This window comes from Pogoniulus pusillus, chromosome 6 (genome assembly GCF_015220805.1).
Source record: "Pogoniulus pusillus isolate bPogPus1 chromosome 6, bPogPus1.pri, whole genome shotgun sequence".
Taxonomy (NCBI): Eukaryota; Metazoa; Chordata; class Aves; order Piciformes; family Lybiidae; genus Pogoniulus; species Pogoniulus pusillus.
The window spans coordinates 36,648,006-36,672,242 of record NC_087269.1 but is presented as its reverse complement, the minus strand read 5'-3'; the positions used below and the strand labels follow the sequence as shown (position 1 = coordinate 36,672,242).

At 42.2% G+C, this 24,237-nt stretch overlaps 1 protein-coding gene and 1 long non-coding RNA gene across 2 annotated transcripts; one reads left to right on the top strand and one right to left on the bottom strand.

Annotated features, from left to right (window-relative positions):
- Positions 1-496: 496 nt before the first annotated feature.
- On the bottom strand, positions 497-21,689 carry SIRT1 (sirtuin 1). The gene is made up of 9 exons (XM_064145240.1): positions 21,125-21,689; positions 18,479-18,595; positions 16,968-17,209; positions 15,590-15,742; positions 13,268-13,415; positions 9,794-9,873; positions 5,327-5,513; positions 3,479-4,039; positions 497-2,593 (listed from the first exon to the last, which is right to left on the bottom strand). Exons 1-9 carry the CDS (start codon positions 21,597-21,599, stop codon positions 2,271-2,273), a joined length of 2,286 nt encoding a protein of 761 aa, XP_064001310.1. The 5' UTR covers positions 21,600-21,689; the 3' UTR covers positions 497-2,270.
- On the top strand, positions 12,757-18,483 carry LOC135176292 (uncharacterized). The gene is made up of 3 exons (XR_010302602.1): positions 12,757-12,998; positions 14,364-14,489; positions 18,398-18,483. It is a non-coding gene; the product is annotated as an uncharacterized LOC135176292 (long non-coding RNA).
- Positions 21,690-24,237: the final 2,548 nt, after the last annotated feature.

The window sequence follows — 24,237 nt, the reverse complement described above, 5'->3', positions numbered from 1 at the left end:
ACATAGTGGAAAACCAATTAAACCAGCCTCTGGCCCTTGAGGGCCAACAGGGGTGGATCTTTGCAGTACTGGGGGGCTTCAGCACAGCTGTAGACCCCAGGAAGGCACAGGACAAACCCAAGTCCACGCAGGGCTTTGCAACTAAGGCTTCATCTGTGGCTTTGCAAAGCACAGATAGAAACACCCAGAGGGAAGCACAGGCTTTACCTGTGTCAGGTGCAAGATACTTGAACACCAGTAGAAATAATTCAGCAAGGGTAAAGTTAAGGTGGGGTTTGAAAGGAGAAAAGTAGTTTTCTGAAGGACAGCACTCCACTGTGCTTGAAGAGGTCATTTTACCAAAGACAGGGCACAGGAGCTTCGTTCAGGCCTCTTTTTTTTTTTTTTTTTTCCCCATTTCTTCCAAGGGAGCATATAGAAAACAATTTGTTCTACAGTGCTTTACATGTTCTGTGAAGTGTTTAGGATCTAACTAGAAATTGACTGAAAGCAGAGCTGAAATGACAGTTTTAATAGACTTCAGAACAGAGTGTACGCGTATAAAACACTGGGTTTGTATTTCAAAAGTTGCAGGAAGAGAGCCAGTCATTTTAAAGTCTTCTACAAAACATATGCCAGTAGATTACATAAAAGACACTATATACAATATAAAAGAGCAGAAAACAATCCTCACTGTAAAAATAATTTAAAACAAAGTATTTAAATTTAAAATATCTCCTATAGCACAAACTAATACATTGTGACATGCAAATGTAAACTAACCATATTGCATTCTTTAGTGTAGCCAAATAAGAGCTGTATTAAATTTGGACAATGAGACAACATGCCAACATTTGCTGATGAATACAGGAGGCTGTTCTTAAATACTTAGGAACTGATCTACCTTATGCTCAAAGAACAGCTACTATCCATCCATCTTCTGAAATGTAATAAATACTAAAGCAAAGAATAGGAAGAGTCTACATTGTAGAGTTCATTTGGGCCAATGTTGAAGAAGTGGTTTATAGAAAAAGGCTGTTTCACACTACTGCACTGTGCATTGTACAAAATAGTTCTAAAGGCTTGGAAACAGCCACACTTGGAATCTGCAACATCCAGTGGTGGCCTAGCACTTGGATATATACAATGTCAAAGTTGGGTAGCCACTTTGCTTTTAAAATGCAAGGTGCAAGTAGCAGGTGGGAAAAGAGCATCCTCAGCCCAAGACATGCCCATTTAATGGTGCATGTCCAGGTTGTGTTTTCTCCACAGCAGCAGGGTAAGCAGAGGCTCTGGCTGTTTGAGTCTCTCCTCAGCTTGGTGCATCGATGCACAGCAGGAAAGAGCTTGGTTTTTTTTCGGATTTTTTTGTTTTGTTGGGGGTTTCTTGCACCTTCTTACCAGCTGCTATAAAGCCTCTTCTGACCTTGGCCTTGCTTCCACAGCAGAGCATTGGCAGTTTCTCAGATGCTGTTTGCAATCAAGCTGCACTATACTTGGCTCCCATACACAGTGTGACAAATGTCTGCTGTGGGGAAGCCAATTTCTTTCCAACAGCAGCATTGTACCTGCTCTGAGGCCAGCAGCAGCAGCAGCGCTCCATGGTCACAGCCAGGATTCACCTCAGCATCTTCACAGCACTTCTTAGACGTCTGAAAACCATGGCAGCCCCTAAGTGCTCACTGGTCTGTTTCCAATTAGCTAGCTACTCACATTTCAGTATGTCTCAAATACCTAAAGTATCTTTTAAAGCAAAAAATTAGCTGCCACAGTAGGTCTTAGAAAATGCCAGTGTTTAATGACGGACTAGGCAGAACGAAAGGTTTAGCAAAAGCATAAGAAGGTTTTAAATAAACCAAGGTGTTACAAAGCAAGAGGTGTGAAAATACCATTCTTTGGTCTAAATTAGCTGTTCCCTTTATATTAGTTTAACATTCCAATGGCTTTTTCAAAACTGTTTAAAAATAATATAAGCTGAAATTAACTAAGCAAAAATATGCATTATATACATGGATGCCTGATAGGACAGATGAACTTAAAAGTGAACACAGTGACAAATGTTTAGATTTTCCTAGTACCATTAAAAAAAAAAAAGATGAGTTAGTGTTGAGTGCACAGTAATAGAATTTTATTGAAAAAGGTAAAAAACTAAGCATGAAAATCTGTTTTAGTTATTTATAAACACTACATCTGTATGTTTTTGTTGCTCTAAATTCAGACGTAAACATTCATTCTGACATGCCAAAGCTCCTAATGCTGGTGGAAAGTTCTGTAACCAGTCAGTGATCACTTTACAACTTGTTGCTTGGCTGCTCGGTCCCTGCAGCTTCGTTTGTGTAAGCTGACTCCTCAGCTGCTGCTTCATCTTGTTCAACTCCATCCTCCCCAAACCCAGGTTCCTCCTCCCTTTCAGGAGCATCCTCATCCTCTATGCCGTTGTAGAATTCTTCGATCTCGCTCTCATCCTCCACATCTAAGCTCTGACTATGACATGAACCACTTTCACTGCTGCTCCCACAAGAGCTAGAAGATATGATATCATCTTCAGAATCTGAGTACACTTCAGCACCGTGGAAAATATAGCGATTTGGTGGTAAAAACAGATACTGAGTACCTGCAACAGAATTTCAGAGTTAGTAAAAGGCTGAAATAAATGCTTCACACAGGATCTTGCAGCCTTCTGGTTAGAAGGTACTGGCATGTATGTATTTTTAAACTTAACTGATAGATCTAGAATGGCAGTGATTTCAATTGGGTATTTACTCTGAAGTTGCCTGGAAAGTTCAATATGCATTCTCCACCCCTCCCTTGGACACAAAGGAACATTTACACTTGAATGTTCAGGAGCTTCTTCCATTGGTATGGGTACTAAAGGAGATTGCCACTGCTTGTAGCAGAATTGGCACCCACTGAACAGAGTATCTGGCAAAGTTTAAAGGCTACTTTCCAAAGCAGCCTTTGCTTTGAAAAGTTGCAGTTTAATAGCTGGTTCTTCAGTCCCACATGTTTTCTAGTGTGATAGCTTTGTACATCAGTTAAGAGACTGCACATTGGAAGGCTTCCCTGTCAAAGTCTAAAGTGCCCTTCAAAACGTGTCTTGCTCCATCTGTGAGGTATCTTTTTCAACCCCTCTCATGACTTGCACTTTTAAGTTCTACTGCCATACCAAATGATGAGCTAGTGTGACCAGCTTCCAAACACGTGAGGAACAAACTAGTTGTTCTGAAAATGCATTTGACAGGAACTGATTTAGTGTTTGTTACTTACCGTCAGCTTCCTGAACTTTGATCTTTCTAGGGCGTTACGTAATAGCTGATGATAACACATGAATTACACAAACATTTCTCATGTGCCTCTCCAAAGGAAATTAACCATACAAAGATGAGTTAGGTAGCCACAACTGATTCCCTCGAAGGTACCTTGTTTATTGCTTTAAAGTAAGGCTCTAATTAAAATTCCTGCCCACAAAGGCAAATCACTGCAATGAGTTAACACTTACCATCCAGCCTTTTGCTAATCTGTTCTTTTGCAGATCTGTTTACCCAGCACTTCTTCAAGATTTCATTCTTCTCTTTGTTTTCTCCGTTGTTAGATCCATTTTCCTTCAATGTTTCAGAGTTCATTAGCTCATTAGCAGGATTTTCAGGGTTGTCTGATGTCGTCTGTGTGTCTTCAAGCTTTTCCTCTGTGCAGGTCCCTTTAGTTTCTGAGGCAGGATTACAGTTTTCTACTTTACATTCAGCTGGGTGTTCTGAAGACACAACTGAAGCATCTGGTGGAGTCATTCTTCCCGGTGAACTAGAGTCTTCTGAAATGTTTAAAGGGGTAGGTGGTAGCTCAGATGAGTGCATTTCGAGCTCCTTGTGCGTTCGTGGAGGCTTTTCTGTTATTTCTGAAAGTTTTACTGAGTTGTAGCAAAGTTTTGTGTATTCGTTACCTAGCCTTTGACACAATTCATTAATAATAACATCACAGTCTCCAAGAAGCTCCACATCAAAATGTAGATGAGGCAAAGGTTCCCTATTAATTAAGATCTGAGGCACTTCATGAGGGATGGAACCTATGTATAGAAAAGAGAATTTACAAGGAGTCACTTCAGTGTTACGTTCAGCAGACATCTACTTAGAAAGTTGATTTCTCAGACTTCCTTTCACTTGCAACTGGGCCAAAATGGGCAGAAGACTGGCAAATACCAAACTTATAAGCAGCAGTTTTGAGGTGCTGTGCCTAATGCAGCCTACCTACAATTTTGCTCCTTTTTTCCCCCCTGTAAAAAGTGTTCCTCTGTCAATCATATACACATGCATAGAAACAATAATACAGTAGCCTGGTGAAGTCTTTAAAAGACTATGGAAATTAGTACTGTAATCTCTTAGAAGAGATTTGCTGATTGGGTGCATTAATCTATGTGCTGAAGCACACACGAGGAACACACTGCTGGTAAATGACAACTCCTTCTTATAACCAAGTATTTCTAGGTATAATCTATGCTGTACAGGGTTGCTGAAAGTGTTCTCATGTTAAGGCTTCCAAAGCCCACTAGTTTGGTCACTTAGCACTGATTCCTCAGATAAGTAACCGAAGAAATCCAGTTCTAGGGCACAGAAACAGCAACGGTTTGTAGAGTGTATCCAAACTTTCCAGTCCTATTTGTTTCTCATTAGCCTAAACACCAGGTTTTGCCTCCTGTCTAGTGAAGAGATTGCAAATGTCAGTGTCTTTCTTGGGCTTACACGTGAAGAGAATTTCTTTAGTACCAGTAAGTCTTACATTCCATAGGCAAATAATAATTTGCCTAACGTGGTGCACTCTCAGCCTTCCTGAAGGGCATTTTCCTCTGGCACGTGTTAGCAGAGATGATTTTCCAAATCACTTTTAAAAGCTAAGGATCCAAACGGTGACACTCAATAATACCCACTGTGGATCATTTAGTATTCAATACTGACTTTAAAACAAGCTACAATTCAAACACCTGATGTACTTGATCTGATTTCTGGTTACTACATTTATCCTTTTAAAAAATACTGCAAATCTTTCAAGTACCTCTGAAAGCAGAGAGAGAAATGAATCTCAGAACAAAGTCATTTGAGTTTTAGAAGAGTAATTTTTCAGATTATCATTGCCTTGAGATTTGTCTGGAGCGTACAAAAGCACTTAAAATGTGTAACTTTCTCCTTTTTACATTTCAGCTTTACAAAGGCATTTGGTTTTCATCTCAGAAAACTAGATGCTTCATCTAGTTCCCTCACTGAGTCAACTCAAAAGCATTTCCTAGAGCTTTTTACAATGAATTTCACTTTTTGACCCAAATCTTTGGAAGAAAACATTACCAGAGATAGTCACTTACTTGGAATCAATGCTACTGGTCTTACTTTCAGTGAGGACCCAATGACAATAAGGAGATCAACTTCGTTTTTGTCGTACTTCATGGCACGATGGAACTGCTCAGGTAAGTTCTCTCCGAAGAACACTATGTCTGGTTTCATTATAGCGAGTGGTTCATCAGGTGGACATCTGGGACATCTGGGTACAACCTGCATTAGAACAGCTCCTGTTACTACAACTGAAGGCTGTGCCCTTGAAAATCTCGATTTTAGCAATTCACTGTGACTTTTTCTGAGAAAAGACAAGGGAGTTTCAGTGATTACTTCCTCACTTTGTTTTCCTGTGCATATACAGACAAGTATATTTCTTACCCTAGCCTGCAGCAACTACATATGGAAATGAAACTACAGCAGGGTAAAGAAAGAGTCCTCTTAAGGGAGAAGCCACTGAGATTTGCACCACGCGTGCACTTACTTGGCAACTAAGCCAAAGTTCAGAAGTCATGCTCGGCACTAATGAGTAATTCCCTCCTGATAGGAAAGTGTTTTTCTTGTTTCAATCTGAGTGAAAACTTAGGAGTTTCCTGTCAGTTTCCATTATAGGATCCAATCTAACCCCCTTCCTAGTCAGAGGATAGTGCAGAGCTTTGCCTCTCTACTTTCCTCCAAGAGGGTGTATGTTACATACAAATCAACATGGCAGCTGTGCCAGGTAGCAAGCAAAAAGCACAGAGGACAAGAACACAGAAAAGAGCTTGTTTGGTCTCCATTTTAAACTTTTCCAGTTCCTCCGAAAACAGAGCAGAATCCTTGTTCACTGAAACAAGTGGATGAGAGAAGTCAGCTCCCTTTCCTCTTGAAACCTGATCTTCAGGATCTCTTTCAGCTGTTTGCTATCTTAAGCCTTTTTCTCAAGAGTAAGAAAAGCAAGAAGGTGAGCAATACAGGCACAGACAATGCTTCAATTACTATTGACCGATTTTTCTTTCAAGTAGTTCAAGTCTTCTGGGCTGCAGTGCTAGAAAAACAATAGCCCAGAATAAATGTAAGGAGCTCAAATGTAGCTGCAATCCTACAGCAGTCAGCACAAACAAATTAGTGCTCGGTAAAGGTGTTAAGAGATGTATACAACATATCGTAACACAAAAATATATGCCAAGTGACATTTAAATGCATAACAGAGAACATGTGCAGGAAAAACTGAGACAGAGCTCAGAAAGCTTAAATCAAAGACCTATTTATGGATGCCTGCAGTAGGACAAAAGATAAATGAGAAAACACAAGCAAAAGGCCTTCCTCTGGTATTTAAGGACCTTTCCCAAAAATTTCAGCCTTTGAACACAGAAACAAGAAAACCTTCTGGGAGAGATGTGTAAGAAGCAATATGGTGCAAGAGCTAGGAATGGTATGGAAGAAGTCTTCCCTACCTCTGCAGACTGGGGAGAATCAGTATCCACACCCTAAAGGAAAACCAGCTAAAGAACTTGCCAAAAAGGAGCAGATGGGCAAAATGAATCTTGAACTTTTTCCATGGATCTTTACATACTGGAAAAAGAGATTAAATTGCTTGTAGCACACAAACACCTTCACCTTTTCTGTTGACCCGTAAGAGATAATATTGCTCTGTATTAGGAGGAAGATGAATTGAAGACCTCTAACTTTTTGGTTTCACGAGACCAAGTAACATTAACTGCATTTCCATCATTTCTCACAGAAAGCCAAATCACTTGTGATTTAGTGGAACTCTGCAGAGCAACTGATGTCCCTATTCAAATCATTTGAGTCACTGGAATGGGCCCACAAATGCTGTTCAACACTAACTACTCACCGGCTTCTCTGCTAATCCTCAGATAGGTCGTCAGTAAAGGGGAAGATCTGAAATTGATACCAAGAAGTTAAAGCTAGATAATTGGCCACTCAATTGCCAGGGGTCCTCTTTCCCTCCAGAAGAAGCACTCCCCCAAAACCCCACTGTCTCTGTAGATGTATTTGTCCAGTGAATTTCTCACTGACTACTGATGGTATCTGGATATCAAAAACAAGATTAGGAAAGAGTCTTAAGCCAGTGTAGTATCTGAAGACTGTTGCATGTTTTCCATTTCTTGGGTCTTCCTAAATCTGTGACCTTTACATGTGTGATCTAAAACTACTGCTGCTTCTCATCCAGAAGGATGGTGGTGTACAGCAACCAAGAAAACCCCACCACAGGGAACTAGCACCTTATCTTGGACATGGCAAAAGGATGAAGAGCAGCAGCAAGAAACTGCTCATTTTCAAAATGGATGATCTTTGACATGCTGAAAGGAAACTGGCAGAAGGATGCTATCTAGACTCACTTCCTAGTGAAGTACTTAGGACTATCAGGGAAGGGACCAGAGCAAATGAAAGGTCTTTCTGGGAAAACTAAGGACCTGTGGCCAGTATAACTGTACATTTAAGTAGCGGAGGACAGTAGAGACTACAGAGACTGGACTATGAGGGGTGACCTCATTGCTGTCTACAACTACCAGAAGGGAGGTTGTAGCCCGGTGAGGGTTGGTCTCTTCTCCCAGGCAACCAGCAACAGAACAAGAGGACACAGTCTCCAGTTGTGCCAAGGAAGGTATAGGCTGGATATTAGGAGGAAGTTCTTCACAAAGAGTGATTTGCCATTGGAATGGGCTGCTAAAGGAGGTGGTGGAGTCACCATCCCTGGAGGTGTTCAAGAAAAGCCTGGATGAGGCACTTGGTGCCATGGTCTATTTGATTGGATAGGGCTGGGTGCTAGGTTGGACTGGATGAGCTTGGAGGTCTCTTCTAACCCGGCTGATTCTATGATTCTATCATTGAGACCCATGTGCTATAACCACTTTTGTAGGGGAGGACTGGTTGGAGAACAAAGCTTTTGTAGTGGACAGTGTTTTATTTCATGAGAAAAGGTTTCTTTTGCTATCTAAGGGAAAAAAATAGATATTCTAGAGAAGCAACAGGCTACAGAATAAAGATGGCAAACAGAACAATATTTTTTCATGCAAAAAGGATGAAGGATATGTTTTCTTTCAAGAGCTCTGTTTCTTGTGCAAGTCTGTATTTGGAAATAACCATATTTATTTTGCTTTATGAAAATTACAGCTAGGGCCTGTCCTTGAAAGAGACACCTGACAACTGTTTTGAGAGATTGGGGCTGAGATACTGAGTGTAAAAAGCTCCTTCAGCCTCATCTCAAGACTAAGAATCGCTTTGTTCTCATTATGCAGAATTATTACTATAGGCTTCTTCTCTCCACTTCCCCATGCTTCCATTACTGACCAGCAGCAGGGATGGGCCATCGGAGCGGCAATGTGGTTCAGCATATGATCATACAATGATTACAGTGTTGTTAGGAACTAACAATCAAAACAGAAAATGACAACATGCTTAGGAAGGTTGCTTGGAAGGAAGAAAACCTAAACTCCAACCAGCTGGCTTTGAAGGTAAAGGAGCAGCTGTAATAGAAAAAGTTTCTCTGTAAGATAAAAAGATCTCAAAAAAAAAATAGCAAAGTAAATCAGATTTCACATTCACGACAGTATTACAAAGCTTTACTTAAGAGATTCACATTTCTTACAGCTTCAACTCAAACATCTCTTCTGAAAGGCTTTCATAGATTCCCATGTCAAATGCAACACCTGAAAGGGTTACATCCTTTCCAGGTTTCTCATCTGTAGATACAACTGTGAACTCTTTCTCTGCAGGTATTGTTGATAAATGCTTAGAGTCCCCTTACATTTGTATAAACAAGACTTTTTTGATCTGAGAGTCATCATCTCTGATCCTTCAAAAGATGAGGAAGACTGGTGGACCTGATGATTTTAAAGGTCTTTTCCAGCCAAAACAATTTTATGATTCTAAGAGCAAAAAGGGTCTTACCAAGCCAAAGGTTCATCTGCTCTGACAGAGCAGAACTAACCCTCTGCCTTGGCCCTCAGGCACTTCCCACCCAGATGTGGGGAGCTGCGAATATGGAATAGGTCACAAGTCCAAGAAAGCAACATTTGCCATCACATTGGACCCTCTTCCTTGGAGGCTGCTCTGTAGTTAGCAATTTCTCCATGCACCATCTATGGTTTCAGTGTATTTTTACTGTACACAGATGCTCAAAGAGCAACCAATTTTGCATCCTCAGAGTGTGACCGTGAGTTCAGATTAACAGAGAACAGATATAAATTAGCCAGCTTTTTACTTACCATTTTAACCTCTGCTTTTCTCAGGTGGGCCATTGAAAATGGTCTCCTGGGCTTTTTGTTCTGCTTTTTCCCACATGCTAATTTTTGCAGTAAAGTATATGAGTATAAATAGCAGAGGAAATGTTAAAATACAGGAAATACATGCAAAAATATATAGCCTTTTAAAAGCAGATCTTTTAAGCAATCCAAGCATGGTGTTTTGGTTGGGTTTTGTTTGTGGAGGGTTTTTTTTTTGGACAGAATTACTTATTAGAAAGCTGCAGTGAGTTAAAGTAATTTTTTTACCTGATTGAAAATATCTCCTCGAACAACTTCACAATCAACTTTGTATTTACAGATCAGGCAGGAAGCTGTTGCAAAGGAACCTGAGGGGAAAAACCCGCATAGCATAAATAAGGATTTTCAGTCATTCAGATTTGGTATTTTTGCCCAAGCTGCTTTGACACAGAGGCTGCAGTGCCATACAAATCAGTCATGAAAAGGTAATGTTAAATTAAGAGAGACACCTGTAGTACTAGAAGCAATTATTCTAGGTTAGTCAGCAGAAATCTTGGTTTAGGAGCATATACCACATGCATGTCAACACAAATTGTGTCCTTTCATTCCCGCAGTCTGGGGCACATGAGGGGAGAACAGAACCCTCTCTTTTCCTTGACACAACTACCACTGGTACCAGCAGCAGTAGCAAAACGTGAACCCACAGTAATTCAAGAAACTGAAGTAAAATAACTAAGAAAATATATTAGCAAAGATTGCAGTTCCTTTCAGCAGAAGTGAGAAGTTACAGCTCTGGTTTTCAACATTAAATACTCTGAACTTGCTGTCCAGCTTAGCTACTGTCTTTATTATTTGGCAAGACCATGTTAGGTTGTTGCTCCATCCAGCCATTTACTAGCTCTAACTGGCCTAAGAGCTGAAGGTGATGCCTGAGTATCTTGAACAGCATTCCTGACTCCATCTGTCTAAAGAGAAAGCTTAGCACCTGGCTAACACTGTAAAGTTACTGTGGCAACAACATAGAACAGCCTTTTAGTGTGTATGCGTCCAGGAGAGATTAGCCTACAAGGCCTTTTATCTGTGGAGAGAATAATGCTAGAAGCTGACAAAACGTTCTAGAACAAAGCAGAAAAACTGACAGACTTTCTTCTAACCATGAAACAAGGGGTAAAAAAACCCCAGAACCTGGGCTTCTTTGGCCCTCTACTGGAATGTGTACAGTAAAAGCGTGGAACTCTCTAATTTCTAATGGTGACAGAAGGACAGTAAAAATGCCCTGTGACTGAGTAATGCACAGAGGTATACAAAAGTCTCTCTTCAAAATGAAACTTTTAGGAAGGTAACCATTGAAATGTTGAAAGCTTTGCAGAAGCTAAGAATAGCTCAAAACTTCTGGTGCCAAAACGTTACCTGAAATATTATTTTATGCCACCCGAAGCAAAGGTAATTTTTGCTCATAACCTACATGCTGCAGCCAGCCACCGCTGAGCCCCAGAATCCCCTCATTTAGCAGATAGGTACAGCAGCAAAATAGTCTTTAGGGATATTCTAACTGGGTAAGACAGACTTCATGAAAGCACAGGAAAACCTGGAGCTTATCGCTTGTGAGCACCTGGGAGTGAAGCTCTGCTAATCACTTCTGAAAAGTGAAAAGTGCACAGCTCAGCACTGCAACTCCCAGAACTTGAGGCACTCCAAAGACTACAGGAAGTGTGACAGTTATATGCTTACTATAGTTTATGGTAATAATAGAGGCTTTTATACACTGTCTTAGGAACACATCTGTTTGGTTAACAGACCTGCACCTGTCTTGAGGCACCTGTTGCTCCCTACCATGGCTCTCTTAGGTGTTTTCAGTCAGAATGACCTTATCTCTACGTTCTGCCACCCCATGCATGAGTCATGTGTAGCCAGCAGGCCACTGTCTCTGCTACAGCAATGGCAAGGAGTATGATTTAATTCCAGGCATGCTGGTTAAATGCAACAGTCATTTTCAGTTCAGAAAATGCATCTAGGATACAGTGGTTTTCATAGCATCTTCACTGTAGGTGTGCAGTGTGAAATGGGGTCAAAGGTTTGCATACAAACTCCTCAAACCATCACAAGGTTGCCATTGCCACAGCTAGACAACAAAGAAAGAATAAAGACAGCAATATGAACTCTCCTGTAACAGAGTTTCAGTTTCTCTTCAGCCACTACTGTTTGTTAAACAGCAGCATAACTGTCATATACAGCTTGATGTGATCAAAACCTTTACTAATTTCCAAAGGACTTAAGATCTCAAAAGTCTATAACATGTTTCCAAAGAACCTTTTTAATTTAAATCAGTTTCCATAAGATATACACTAAAGATGGTTGGAAATTCAACTACTGTAGCATGCAACTGAAAAAATGGAAGCTTCAATGTGGCAGTGATACGCGAAACCACAACCATGTTAGAAGCTCACGACAAATACCTCCTATGGGATGACAACCAAAACAAAATGCCTGACACACTAAGCACAAGTGGAAACTAGCACTACATTCGGGTTATTTGACAGGCAGGAGTCTCCTGTGTGTTGTATGGCCACCATAACAAAGCACTATGTAGAACAGGAACCAAAGTGAGTTTGGTCCCTGGTGAAGGTGGAATTAGACAGAGGTACCTTATGCCAGCACTGCTTCTGAACTGTTTGCCAGAAGTCTACTAAATGATCCAAATATCCAAACTATTTAAATAATAGTTTTCTCCATCTTTCCTTAAAAATGAGTCCTTGGACTTTTAGCTTGACATTTCCAAGACCCTTGAAATAGGAAGTAGATCAAGCAACTGATTAAGAGATTCCACTTAATCTGGTATCCTAATTGCAGAATGTGTATGACACTGGAGATGTAACAAGATGCTATTCAGTTTAACTGAACTGGTGATTAATCCACAACGTTTCACAGATGAAGTGTCAGGACATTTGAAGATTTCGATGGAATATAACCTAAATAAAGGATCAGGTAACAGCCAAACTCCGTTTCATGGACAGACAGTGAGAGGGACCTATGAAAAGACTGATTTCCATTCTGTGATTTCATGTGTGAATATAAAGAAGCACCAAATAAATTTTAAAAGGTAAGGTCTATGTCAACAGGGCCTGTGACTGACACAGGAAGACCACTGTCCAAGGTATTTTCTGAATGAAGTTTTTCTGCTTGAAACATTTATGTTTATATACTTGAGTTAATCTTAAAAAACCCAAACCCCAAACATTTCCAAAGCTAATATTTGTCTCCTACTTTGGCTGAGACAGAATCCTAGCCAATAGGCTGCAGGCCATTAGCAGCTTTGAGTCAGCAGGGCAGCTGACCCAAGTTAGTTACAGGTGTATGCCATACCAAAGCACCACACTCATTATAAAGGAAGAAGTCTGCTAACGACAAGTTCCTTCTGCCTGAGCTCCTGCTGCTTCTCCCCACCACCCCTCGAAGGGCTGACTTACCATCCTGCTCCGCCTTCGCATCTACTGTGAGTGCTCAGTACCGTTTTGTATACTTTATGTTGGTTGCTTCGTTAAATCTGTTTTCATTTTAACCCCTGGGTCTCCTCTCCTTTTCCTGATACCCTTCTTTGCTCAGGAGGAGTCCCTGGGTAATAGAGCAACTGCTATAGTTTAGCCCCAGATAAAGGCTAAATGTAGAGATATATATATACCAATTCATAAAAAAAAGCCAATTCCAATAGCAGTTATTTTGTCACATGAACAAAATAGGAGACATGAAACTAAACCCACTTACCATGACACTGTATTATCCTCTGAATTCCTGCAACCTGTTCCAGTGTGTCTATATTCTGAGTATAGTTGCGAAGTAGCTTTCCTTCTTTATCCATCAAAGCTATGAACTTGTGACAGAGAGATGGCTGGAACTGTCCTGGGTAGATTTCCTAGGGAATTCACAAGTACATTACAGAGTGAAAAGGGATGCACAACGCCTCCGTTCCAACTGCAGCAATTCACATAGAGGCAGATATTATCTATAACCATGATGTCGGCAGGTGATGGTAATGCTCCCTTTGTGTTTTGTCATCTCTCAGATACAGCTCTTGTTTCAACAGCTGAGCTGATCATGTCAGGAGGAATTGTTCCATGCAAGCTGATGTTTTGTCCTTCACAAGGCTGAGATCTTTCTGGGTTTGAGATTTATGAAATAAGCAAGCTTTCTTTCTATTCTTTGTGCCAACTAACCTCAGTATATTTGAAGTATACATGGGTTAACTGCAGTCCAACAAAAAATGTCACAAGGAATGTGGATCCTGGACATTTGGGTTGGGATAAGCAGTTCTGACTCCTTCCTAGAAGATGGAAGTCCAGAATGCAGAATGGCATTGGATAGGACAGGGAAGACAGTGTGTACTTGAGCCAGCATTGCCAACTGAGCCAGTGACATCAAGCTAAAACCATATGGCTTAGCAGAGCAGTTCCACTGAGCCCTTCCATTCCACTGAGATATTTGGGGCTTATGCACCTAAAGAGAATATGGAAAACATGTAGGCCTTTTGTAGAAAGATTTGATGTTTGCTGTCAACAAGGAGCATGCCAAACTGATTTTTGAGGCAGCTCTGCCTTCAGCAACCATCTTATCTACTAACACACAGAAAAGACCTTTACAAAGAATTTGGTTTCCCCCAAAGTATTTCAAGTTACTCAGAATTCTGGAGCTGCATGGGTCTGGAGCTAAGCTGCAGAAATGATCAGTGACTGCTCATAGTGTATTAGTTTGATGGGGGCATTACTCGACTGTAGCTGCTAACAGCTTGGATAGCTTTGTCTGCAGAAGCAAGACATGTTCTGCCACTGAGGTCTGCAAACGTATTTGGTGGTTTGCCCCCCAGAGTTCAATTTAATGGAATAAGATGACTGAGCTGATGGACAGAAAAGGAAGACCTTTTTAGTAAAACAACTCATCAGCCCAACTGTATCTGGACCACCGATGACAGCTGTGTAGAGACAGGCTTCCAGTAAGTTGTTTGGGTTTGTTTGCTGTGGGGTTTTTTTTTGCTTTTTTATCTAAATGTTAAAAATCCAAGGAAAGAGTACCAGTGAGCATCAAAGTATGTTCCTATCTGAATAGGAGGCATTCAGAAAAAGTTAAGTAGCTGAAAAATGCATTGACTGTTCTTTTCCAGTATTTGTAACATAATACAGTAGTATAAATTGTGAGCACAAGTAGTAGTGATGGACTTTAAGTCCTTACTTGATCCTGTAGCAATTCTTACAGTATTATGGGTTTGATAATTTTGGAAATTCCAGCCTAGATGCAAAGATTTTTTTTTCCTACGTAATTCCACAGCTCCTACAATTCCTTCTTGTCTTGGAGGTGTACTTCTATCTTTCTAAACTGTTCATCATCACTAGTGCATTTTCAAAAGTTGTTATATTCTCCCTTTAAAGCCAGTGCAGTCCCTGCAAAAAGGCTTTGATTCTCTAAGGTGTACAGATCTTTGTGACATCTTTATCAAAACCTGAAACAGGAACAAACTTGTTAGTGCATGAAACTGCTTCAGTCATCTTTACTGTAAATACAGTGCTAAAATGTCAGTGCACTGTATGACATTGAGGAGCCAGAGCATATCAAACTCAGGTGTAGCTTTCCACGTGGCCTATATGGTGGTAAAAGGCTCTGACATTCTTTCATTTTTCAGAGAAAGTAACAGCCACTAAGACTACTGAGAGGTTACTGATGTTGCATCAAATAACTGCAAGTCTTTAGTTATCCTCCCTGCTATCTACAACGGTTGTTGTATATACAATGAACAGCAACAGCAGAAGTTTTTAATAACAGAAACTAAATATTTTTGCTGAGTATTCCCCATAAGGCCAGCATCTGGTTGCATGCAATGGCTGAAGCAACACTAAGGGTGTCAAACTGATGCACAGACAAGCCCAAGAGTTGTTATGCTGAGGAGTGAGGTTTTCACTGAATTCAGCAGATTTTTCTCTCTTGCTTATAAAACCAGACAAAGACAGCCTTTTGTTAACAGATTTGTAGCTGTTTTATGCATTTGAATACTGTCACCTGTGGTCACTGACCAAGAGAAGAACTGTTGGAAAACCATACCTTTGCAAACTTAAAGAATGGTCTGGGATCCTTTCTGAAGTATTCTATATCAAACATTGCTTGAGGATCTGGAAGGTCTGGGAAGTCTACAGCAAGGCGTGCATAGATGCCATCTCTTGATCTGAAGTCAGGTATTCCACAAGACACAGACACCTGAAATACATTTTTGCAGTCTGAAATAAAGGAAACTACATGTTTGGCTCTAAAGAGCTGCTATCATACAAACTATCTAGTTCTGTCTGCTCAGTACTCAGAGGCATTAAGAACAAAACCAGTCTGGGTTTTCTGCATTATTTTTTCTCTTTTTTTTTTTTCCCCTTCTATCAACATAATTCTCAAATCATGAGCAACAGAAACAGTTGGACAAGTGGCCAAAAAAACCCTTTAGTACAATCCATACAGGCAGTAACAGGACACCTTACTTTTACTGCTGGAAGTTTTGTAAGAAATAAAAAAAAATTACAAGAAACCATTGCATGAAATTTGTGAGTGTTCACTAACTGCTCATTCAGGCTTGGACAAGGTGGCTAATTATTTTTTATCATTCTAATACAGTAACAGAATAGACATTTGCTTTGGATGCACAAACCCCTTTTGATGAACAAATGTTGTTTATAAAAGCAATGCAGAGGTTAAGAAAAGACTAAAATTTGTTTCAGAGTATCCCAAAATGCCATGGGAAGAGAAAGAAAAATAGGTGTATGATAGCAGTTATGGAAGACATCAAGATTGGGTAACAGAAGTAGAGCTTTTCTGATGAGCTGGCTTGAATTACTGATCTCTTCTATCACACCTTCAATGTATGAACAACACAAGTGAAAAATTAACTGCTTTTGTATTGTGACCTGGTGGACTGCTATAAAGCTCCAAGCTTAAAACAGCAAAATAGTAAATAATCTTATTGCCATGAGGGAGTAGCACATCTTAAGATCCAGTCTACTGAAATATAACCAAACTCTCCTTATCTTCCTCCCCAGCACTCTTTTTCTTACATTCCACCTCTCTTTTGGAGTCCTGTTCTTGTCCCTTTAGCTCCATCAGGTATTGCAAGAGATCTACTGCCCTTTTGTTTAGGAAATCATTACTTTTATTTGACTGGGATAAAAAATGTTCTGGCACAGGTAGATGTGATTATATTCCATAATTATTCTCCATGGAAGCAATTGTTTAAATATTTACAAATATTTTCTTGCTAGAAAGGTGATGTTGCCACTTCGAACTTAAGCTCCAGTCTTGCAGTGTGCACCTAGTGGACAGCTGCAGCTCGTCTTCTCATCTAGCACAACCGATTGCAAACGTTGTGAGGGCTGCATCCCCTGCATGCTGTAAAGCACCACCTGTCTGTATGTTCTCTCACTAGCACTGCAGCAATACATACCCCAGCTCCAGTCAAGACCATTACTTTTTTGCATTCTTGTAAAAGCTTCACAGCATCATCAATGGTATTAATATCTTTCCTTTTTTTCCTTTTTGGTGGTTCTGAGAGAATGTTTATAACAATTTGCCACAGTGTCATGTCATCCAGCTCAGGTGGAGGGATTGTTTCTGGTAGCAGGTCTTTCAGAATTGTCCGTGGGTCGGTACCCAACATGAGATGCTGCTGAACAAAAGTGTAGGGACCTATGAAAGTTAAAAAAGATGTAACTATTTAAAACCGAGTCAAGTTTTTCACATCATGAGCATTCTCTCTTTTCTTAATGCTTGCCACTATAATTCCATTAACCAAATTTAATGCTTCAATCATCAAATCCCCTGTGTAGTCTAAATTATGCAATGTTGGCATAGATGCAGGTTTTTCACTTGCTTATTGTTAACCCTGAAAGGGCTTCACAGAAGGTTAGTCAAGTTTGTAGCAAACTTGATGGTTTTCAGAGGTGCCCTTATTCAGCAACAAGATTTCACTGTGTATTGTCATTTTATGGCTTCATTTGTAGTTTTCCAACATTCTCTGAAGTATTTACAGTAGTAAGTTGAAAAGGCAACAACCATACATGTATGTTCTAGCCATATCATAAAGCATCAGTCCACAGAGAGACAAGGCCCCACCAATCCATGGAGTCTTGTTTTTCTTTTAGTTGTCTCACACTAATGATTGCAGATAATGACCTCCTAAAGCCATCAAATCAATCTTTACAGAAATACTTATTAGAGCAGAAGAGAACCAGGGACTAAGAGGACTTAAGCAGCTATACCTATCATGAAGGCAGTAACAATTCCTGTGAGGAGAACAACGGTTATCCAGATTTACCCAAGAGGTACCAACAGTGATACTGTAACAAAGGACTGGCAAAGATAACACGTGGGCTGACTTGAAGATCAAATACTGTGTTGTCGTGTTTTCTTGCTGCTACTCTTACCAATGGCAGAAAAATGAATGCTGTAGTATTATCAGGCCTTTGTAGGAGACAAGATATCAAGTCCCAACCCTCCTGCACCCTGGAAGCCACTGTCCCACACAAATTGCCAGTTATCCTGCCTCTGTGCAAGGCAAGAGCTTCTACTGGGCTCCCAACTGCCATGATATTAATACTTAAGAGTGAGCCCTGCAGATTCACTGAAATAATACAAGAATCATCTTGTTCCTTAAAGAATTAATGCTAAGGAAATAGGCAAGAAATATGCCATAGATCTGTTCAATTTAATGAGTTTGTGCAGATGCTTTTAATATGAATCACAGCAGCATTTCTAAAGACATAAGCATCTTGAATCAGAATACAGCAAGTTTAAGGAGCTTAAAAATGAACATGCAGTCAACCACTCTAAGCTTCTAAAAGCAGTAATTGCCTTTATTTTTATTTTTTTAGTAAGAAGAAATAATCTGAAGACTAGGAAGAACAAAGTAACTGTTCAAAGGCAAAGAGCATCTAAGAACGTTATATAGGCTTCTACCTATACGTGGTCTTGGGGTCCAGTCACTAGAACTTGCATGTGAGGCTCTGTCATCTTCATCACTATCACAGGAGTGAAAACCATTTGCTATGATTTCATCACTAAGAAGGAAGTTATCTGCAAGACAGCACAACAGCAGTGGGTTACACTCGAGCCAAGTGGAACAGAGAGGTATTTAAACACATCACAAACCCTAATACCGCATGCTTTGAAACTTGACTGCAACAAATTACACATGGGCAGTTTTGTCAGACACAGAAAATGTTTGCTAGCTTTGACTGTATAGATAATGCTTGCAAGACTTCAGTAGATTCACTGCAGAATTTGCAATCCAAATATTTGTCTCCAGTGGGCTGCACATTTACCTTAGTGAAATTGTCATTCTATGAAGTGTTGTGCATTAAGGATTGTGTGTCTTTAAAAAACAAACCAAAACAACACAAACAAAAAACTTAAATGTCTTTAAAATGCAATTAGTTTCCTTTCTACTGCAATTCTTACTCCATTCAGCTCACTCAAAAATTGGATAAAATGAAGATATGTCATTATTTGTGGACCAATCTTTGACTGGATTTTAAGAGCACAGCATTTTAAAAGAAGCCCCCAGATCAGCATCTGGAAGCAACTTTACAGAACCTTGTTAGGCTGTTGTTACCTTGCAGCAGAGCTGCAAGAGGTGACACACAGAGGATTTTGTATACAGCAGATAATGTGATACCTGGAGCTACTTTCTCTCAGTTTCTCTCATCCATTTTGCCCTTCAGCTGGGTTTGCCTTTGAGTACCAAAGAGTTACTCCAGCTCAGCTCATGGCCTTACGCCAGAGTAACTCAATCTAACTTCATCATGTATGTAGTTGGAGGCCAGAAAAGTCAGATACTTGTGTTACAGCCACATTACCAAGCTTACACTTAAAGGGATATCTCAATTTTAACCTGAGCAGCCTATTACAATTTAGGCTAACATTTATTTTAATTTGCAAGATTTATTAAAAAACAGCCACAGCAGCTGTAGCTTCATGTGCTGAAAAATCTAGGACTCTGTGCAGAGAACAAGTTTCAGCCATGGTCTCTAAAGCAAAGAATAACTAGAATAGTTTATCTGTGGGAACAAACTCATATGATAAGTTACTTCACTCTTAAATAAAGAACACCACAAACTGTCATTTTAAAATTCAGATTGTTTTGTCCTTTTCTTTCCTGTGCTGTTCTGATTAGAATGGAAAAAGGTAAAGGACAGAAATCTGTTTTTTATACTTGTCTTGTTCTTCTGAGACGAGAGATGCTCATTAATAACACTGTTTCTTATCACTAAGTATTTACAGCATCTCACTTCCATCTCATTACAGATAAAGTCACTAGATGTATATAAAAAGCAACATAAAGGAGAAAGATGTTCATCAGTGCACATTGGTAACTGTGAAGTGCCAAATCTTACTGAAACCAACATTTACATTTCCTGTGCAAAGAACCAAAGCTTCATCCTGTACGGGGTCACACTGTTACATATTTAATAAACACTGTGATAGATACCAGCGGAGTAACAGTTGAGACTGAAATGCCCCTAGTGTATCCATTTGATGTCTCAAAGGACGAAAGGGAATGTTTGCCAGAACTAAGCTGAGTAACCTGAGAAAAAAGGCTACATGAAAAGCACTGATAAGAGATCATCAGCTTTACTCCTGTGCTGTTCCAGGAAAGCTTTTAAATATCAAGGCTGTTCCCAGCTTCTCAACAGCTCTGTTACCCCTTTGGATGCTTTGGCACAGGCACAAATTTTCCAGAGTTCTACTATAGAGTAAGTATCTTTAACTGCATTCCGGCATAGAAAGTAAAACTTTACTGGCAGAATGTGTTACTTAAACATTTTAAGAAGTTTTTCCAAAGCACTACCAAAACTCCAAAATGAACTAAAAAAAAGAATCAAAACATAGCTATTTCAATGCTGCAAGGCAACGAACGCTGATGCTGATACTGCTCCAGCAATATCATGATGTTATAACACGATGAGCTAAGAAACTTTTTTGAAGATTACAGTTTAGTGTTTTGCTGCAGTCACTGAAATCTTAACCAAAAATTACAACTAAGAATTGTTCGAGACTGCTGCTCGTGCATCTTCCCAAGAAACAAAATATCACAGCAGAAACTGAAAAGGAAACGGGGCTCGTTAGTTTTCATTTTTAATAACTTGTTGCCTGCCACACAGCGAAATAAAGGCTTTTAGAGATGAAAGCTGAGCCGGCGTCGTCCTGCGAAGCCCCGCACAAGAAACAACAGGCTTCGTCACGGGCCCATTAGAAGGAGAATTGATCAGGTTTGGAGAAATGGATGGAGCCGCTGGCCCGGGCTGGCGCCCAGCGCACGGCCGAGGCGATGCGAGGCGCGCGGCGCGTACCCGGGGAGCGGCCGGCACGCGGCACCCGCTGCTCGCGCCGCTTTCTCCCCACAGGACCGCCGCAGGTAAGCACCGAGCGCTGCCGCCCGCGGGGCTATCGCCAGCCGGGACAACCGGGGCGGCTGCCGCGAGGGGGGGCCCCAAGCACCCGCGCAGGGAGGGAACAGCCCACCGCAGGTTCCCGGCTGCGAAGGGGCGGCCCGCGGCCGGTGCCGCTGGCCCGAGAGCGAGAGGGAAGGGATGGGGTTCTCACCAGGGTGCAGGGCCGGCGCTTCGGCCGCCCCGTTTGAACACTGCGCCCGCCTGCAGCCAATGGCCGCCTCCGCCGCGTCTTCGCCGGGCGCCGCCTCCGCCCCCTCCCCCCGGCCCCGCTGCCGCGGCTGCGGAGGCGGCTCCGCCCGGGGCAGGCCCCGCAGTTCGGCCCTATTGTCCGCGCCGCTCCAGACCGCCGCCTCCGCCGTTCCGTTGTCTTCCTTTTTCGCCCGGCCGCCGCCGCCATCGGCAGTCACGGCCGCCGCCTCGCCCGGCAGTTCCACTGCTACAGCACCGGCGGCGACGGGTGGCGGCCCTGCATCCTTGTCTGGTTGTTGGGCGGGCGCCGCGCCCCGCCCGCAGCCGCCGTCTTCCGACTCCAGGCGCTGGCGCTTCGGAGCGGGCTCGGCGCTCTCAGCCGCGCCGCCGGGGCCGCCGTCGCGCGGGCGGAGGAGCGGAGACTCCTCGTCCGCCATCTTGGAGCAGCAACCGCCGCCCCCCTCCCGCCCTGGCGGCGCGGCGCGGCGCAGGGCAGGGCGGCGCAGCGCAGGGCAGGGCAGCGCAGCAGCGCCTCCGCCGCGGCCCCCTCCCCCACCCCCAGGGAGCGATTTAAACCCGGCACGTGACCGCCGCCGCCGCCCACGCGGGCGCCCGCCCCGCGGAGGCAACAACAACAAACCGCATCACGTGACGGGAGGGGGCGGGGGCGCTGCGGCCGGCACGTGATACCGGCGCGCTCAGCCCTCGCGCGGCCGCGCGCGGCGTTGCGTCTCCAACGCCCCCCTCGCCCCGCCTCCTTCACTGCCTGGTCACGTGGCCGCGTGTCCCCGCGCAGGCCTCGCCCAGGAGGGGCCGGGCAGGGGTGCGGCTGCCGTGAGGGAGCGCCCGGAGTTGTGCCAGGCCCGCCCCGGCTCCCGCTCCGCGCTGTCGCGGCCTTATCTTTGTTGTGGCGCGTTCCCGGTGGTAGGAGGAATTGTGCCTGTTGTGCGATTAGTTTTCCGTCCTTCTTCCCCCTTATCTCAGGCTTAGCCCGCAGCGCTTTCCTCTGCTCGGACGCTCCTTGCAACTGGAGCTCCGCAGTGGCGTGGTTGGTCTCGGTAGTCCTCTGATTACAAATCCTATGGAAAACGGTGCTCGAAATACCAGATAGAGAAGGTATTTTCCCAGAACAAGCGGTGTTTCTTGGCCCAGGTTTTGCGACGCAGCCGCACGCCGTTGGGCTGCAGTGTAGCTGTGGGCACCTGGTGAGGTGAAACCCAGCGGCGAGCACTGAGGTGAGCTCGTTTGCCGCCCGCCAGCCTTACCGAGAGTTGAGGCGGCTCAGAAGGAGACACACCTGCAGGCTCACAGCTCCTGCCGGGTGCTGACTTCGCACCTGCAAGCTGAGCTTTTGGTACAGATTCTTAAGCGTGTCGGCGTGGCGCTTGAATTCCTGAGATCCAGGAAGGGTGGTTTGCGTGTAAGTGTAATTCAGTACCTGTCTGGATAAAGGGTGTTTTAGGATTGGAGCCCATCTAGAGTAGGACAGACCTGACAGTTACTGCAAGAGTTGTGAAAGAAACTTGAGTGGCAGCCACAATGGTGCATTGTGCACCATCACTGGAGTAAGCAGGAGGTACCCGATGTGGGCGTTCTTAGATGTGTCTCTTTCTACCTGGTAGTCTTGATAGAACTCAGCCACTTCTCAGGACTTCTACCAACACAGAAACAATATCTAAGCGTTGTGAATTCTAACTGTTACTTTGTTCAATGTTACTGCTTAACATCCCTAATAATTTAGAGACTTGAATGCAACTGAAGCTCAAACCTGAGGGTCAAGACCAAGACTAGGTAGAATTCCTCCCTTGCAGGCCTTAATATTAGCACCCTTTGAAAAACCTTTAATATAAAGTTGTTTATATGTGGGGGTTCTGTGTGTGGTTTTTTTCTTTAATTTCAGAGGGATTATTGTATAGATAGCTGACTTGATAGGTGATGTACGTACTCGTAGAGGGAGAACATGTTTTTCCCTGGTTCTTTCAGCTATTAACAGTCCCCCAAAAGATGCACATGCTATTTCTTCCACTACCTAGTTCTCAAAACTAGGCTGTGCAGTAACAAGATGTGCATCAGAATATTTGAGGATTTTTATTCTGTGCAAATTTGTCTGCAAGCACTCGTCCTATTGAAGCTGAAGTAAGATTCAGATGTCTTAAAATGCACATACAGGATGCTTTTGTCAGCATATAAAGGACAAGTGTGGTTTTAATAGATGTTCTGGTGCTTATTGATGTGAAGACTGCTCCCGGGAAGGAAAAATGGAAGCAGTACAGGTGTATAATCAGAAGCTTTCTGCAAAGGCTTTGGTGAGGAATTATTCAAGGGTCTTCAAGCTGACTTTAATGTTACAAGAATTTGATCATGTTAATGATGTTGTAGTTACCCTGAAATTAGGAAGTCCCTATGATAGTCGTAAGGTCTTCTTTTGCATCTGCAACTCTGAGCATTGGTGGGGACGTGTGTGGAGTGAGAAATAAAGAACTAAATTTGAACTTCTTGAAGATGGATACTCTGCTCTTGGGACAAAACAACTAAAGTCAGTTCAGAGGAACTGCTGATGGAAGATGTATGTATTTCATAGGAATAAATTCAAATGGAGATTTCTGAATTTTGCTGGTTTATTTAAAGTGCCATTTATACCTTCCACTAGTAGATGTTAAGCCTCATGTTAACACTGAACCAGAATTTGGTTTCCCTCTCTGGGCACTAAACAAGCAAAAATGCTGCTGATGTGTTAGGAATAATAGAAAGGTTTTATCCATGGTTGAGTGCAGAGAACAAATATGAGGTTTTTCTTACTTTCAGTACTGTTTGAATTTTCTGAGCAGTACTAAGCAGAGTATGTAGATCTATAAGCCATGCCATCTCCTGCACTGTGATTCTCTTCTGAACAAAGCTCATGTCCTGAAGACAAGCTTTTAATTGTTTTTTTTTTTTTTCCTGTATATTGCATAAAGTTTCTCTTGCCTCTCTCTCTCTCTTTTTTTTTTAAATATTGCTTTGCTCTGTGAGTTGCTCTACTGAAGTCAGTAGGAGCACTGAAAGTCTTGGCTGTTATTCAGTATCAGTATTTTA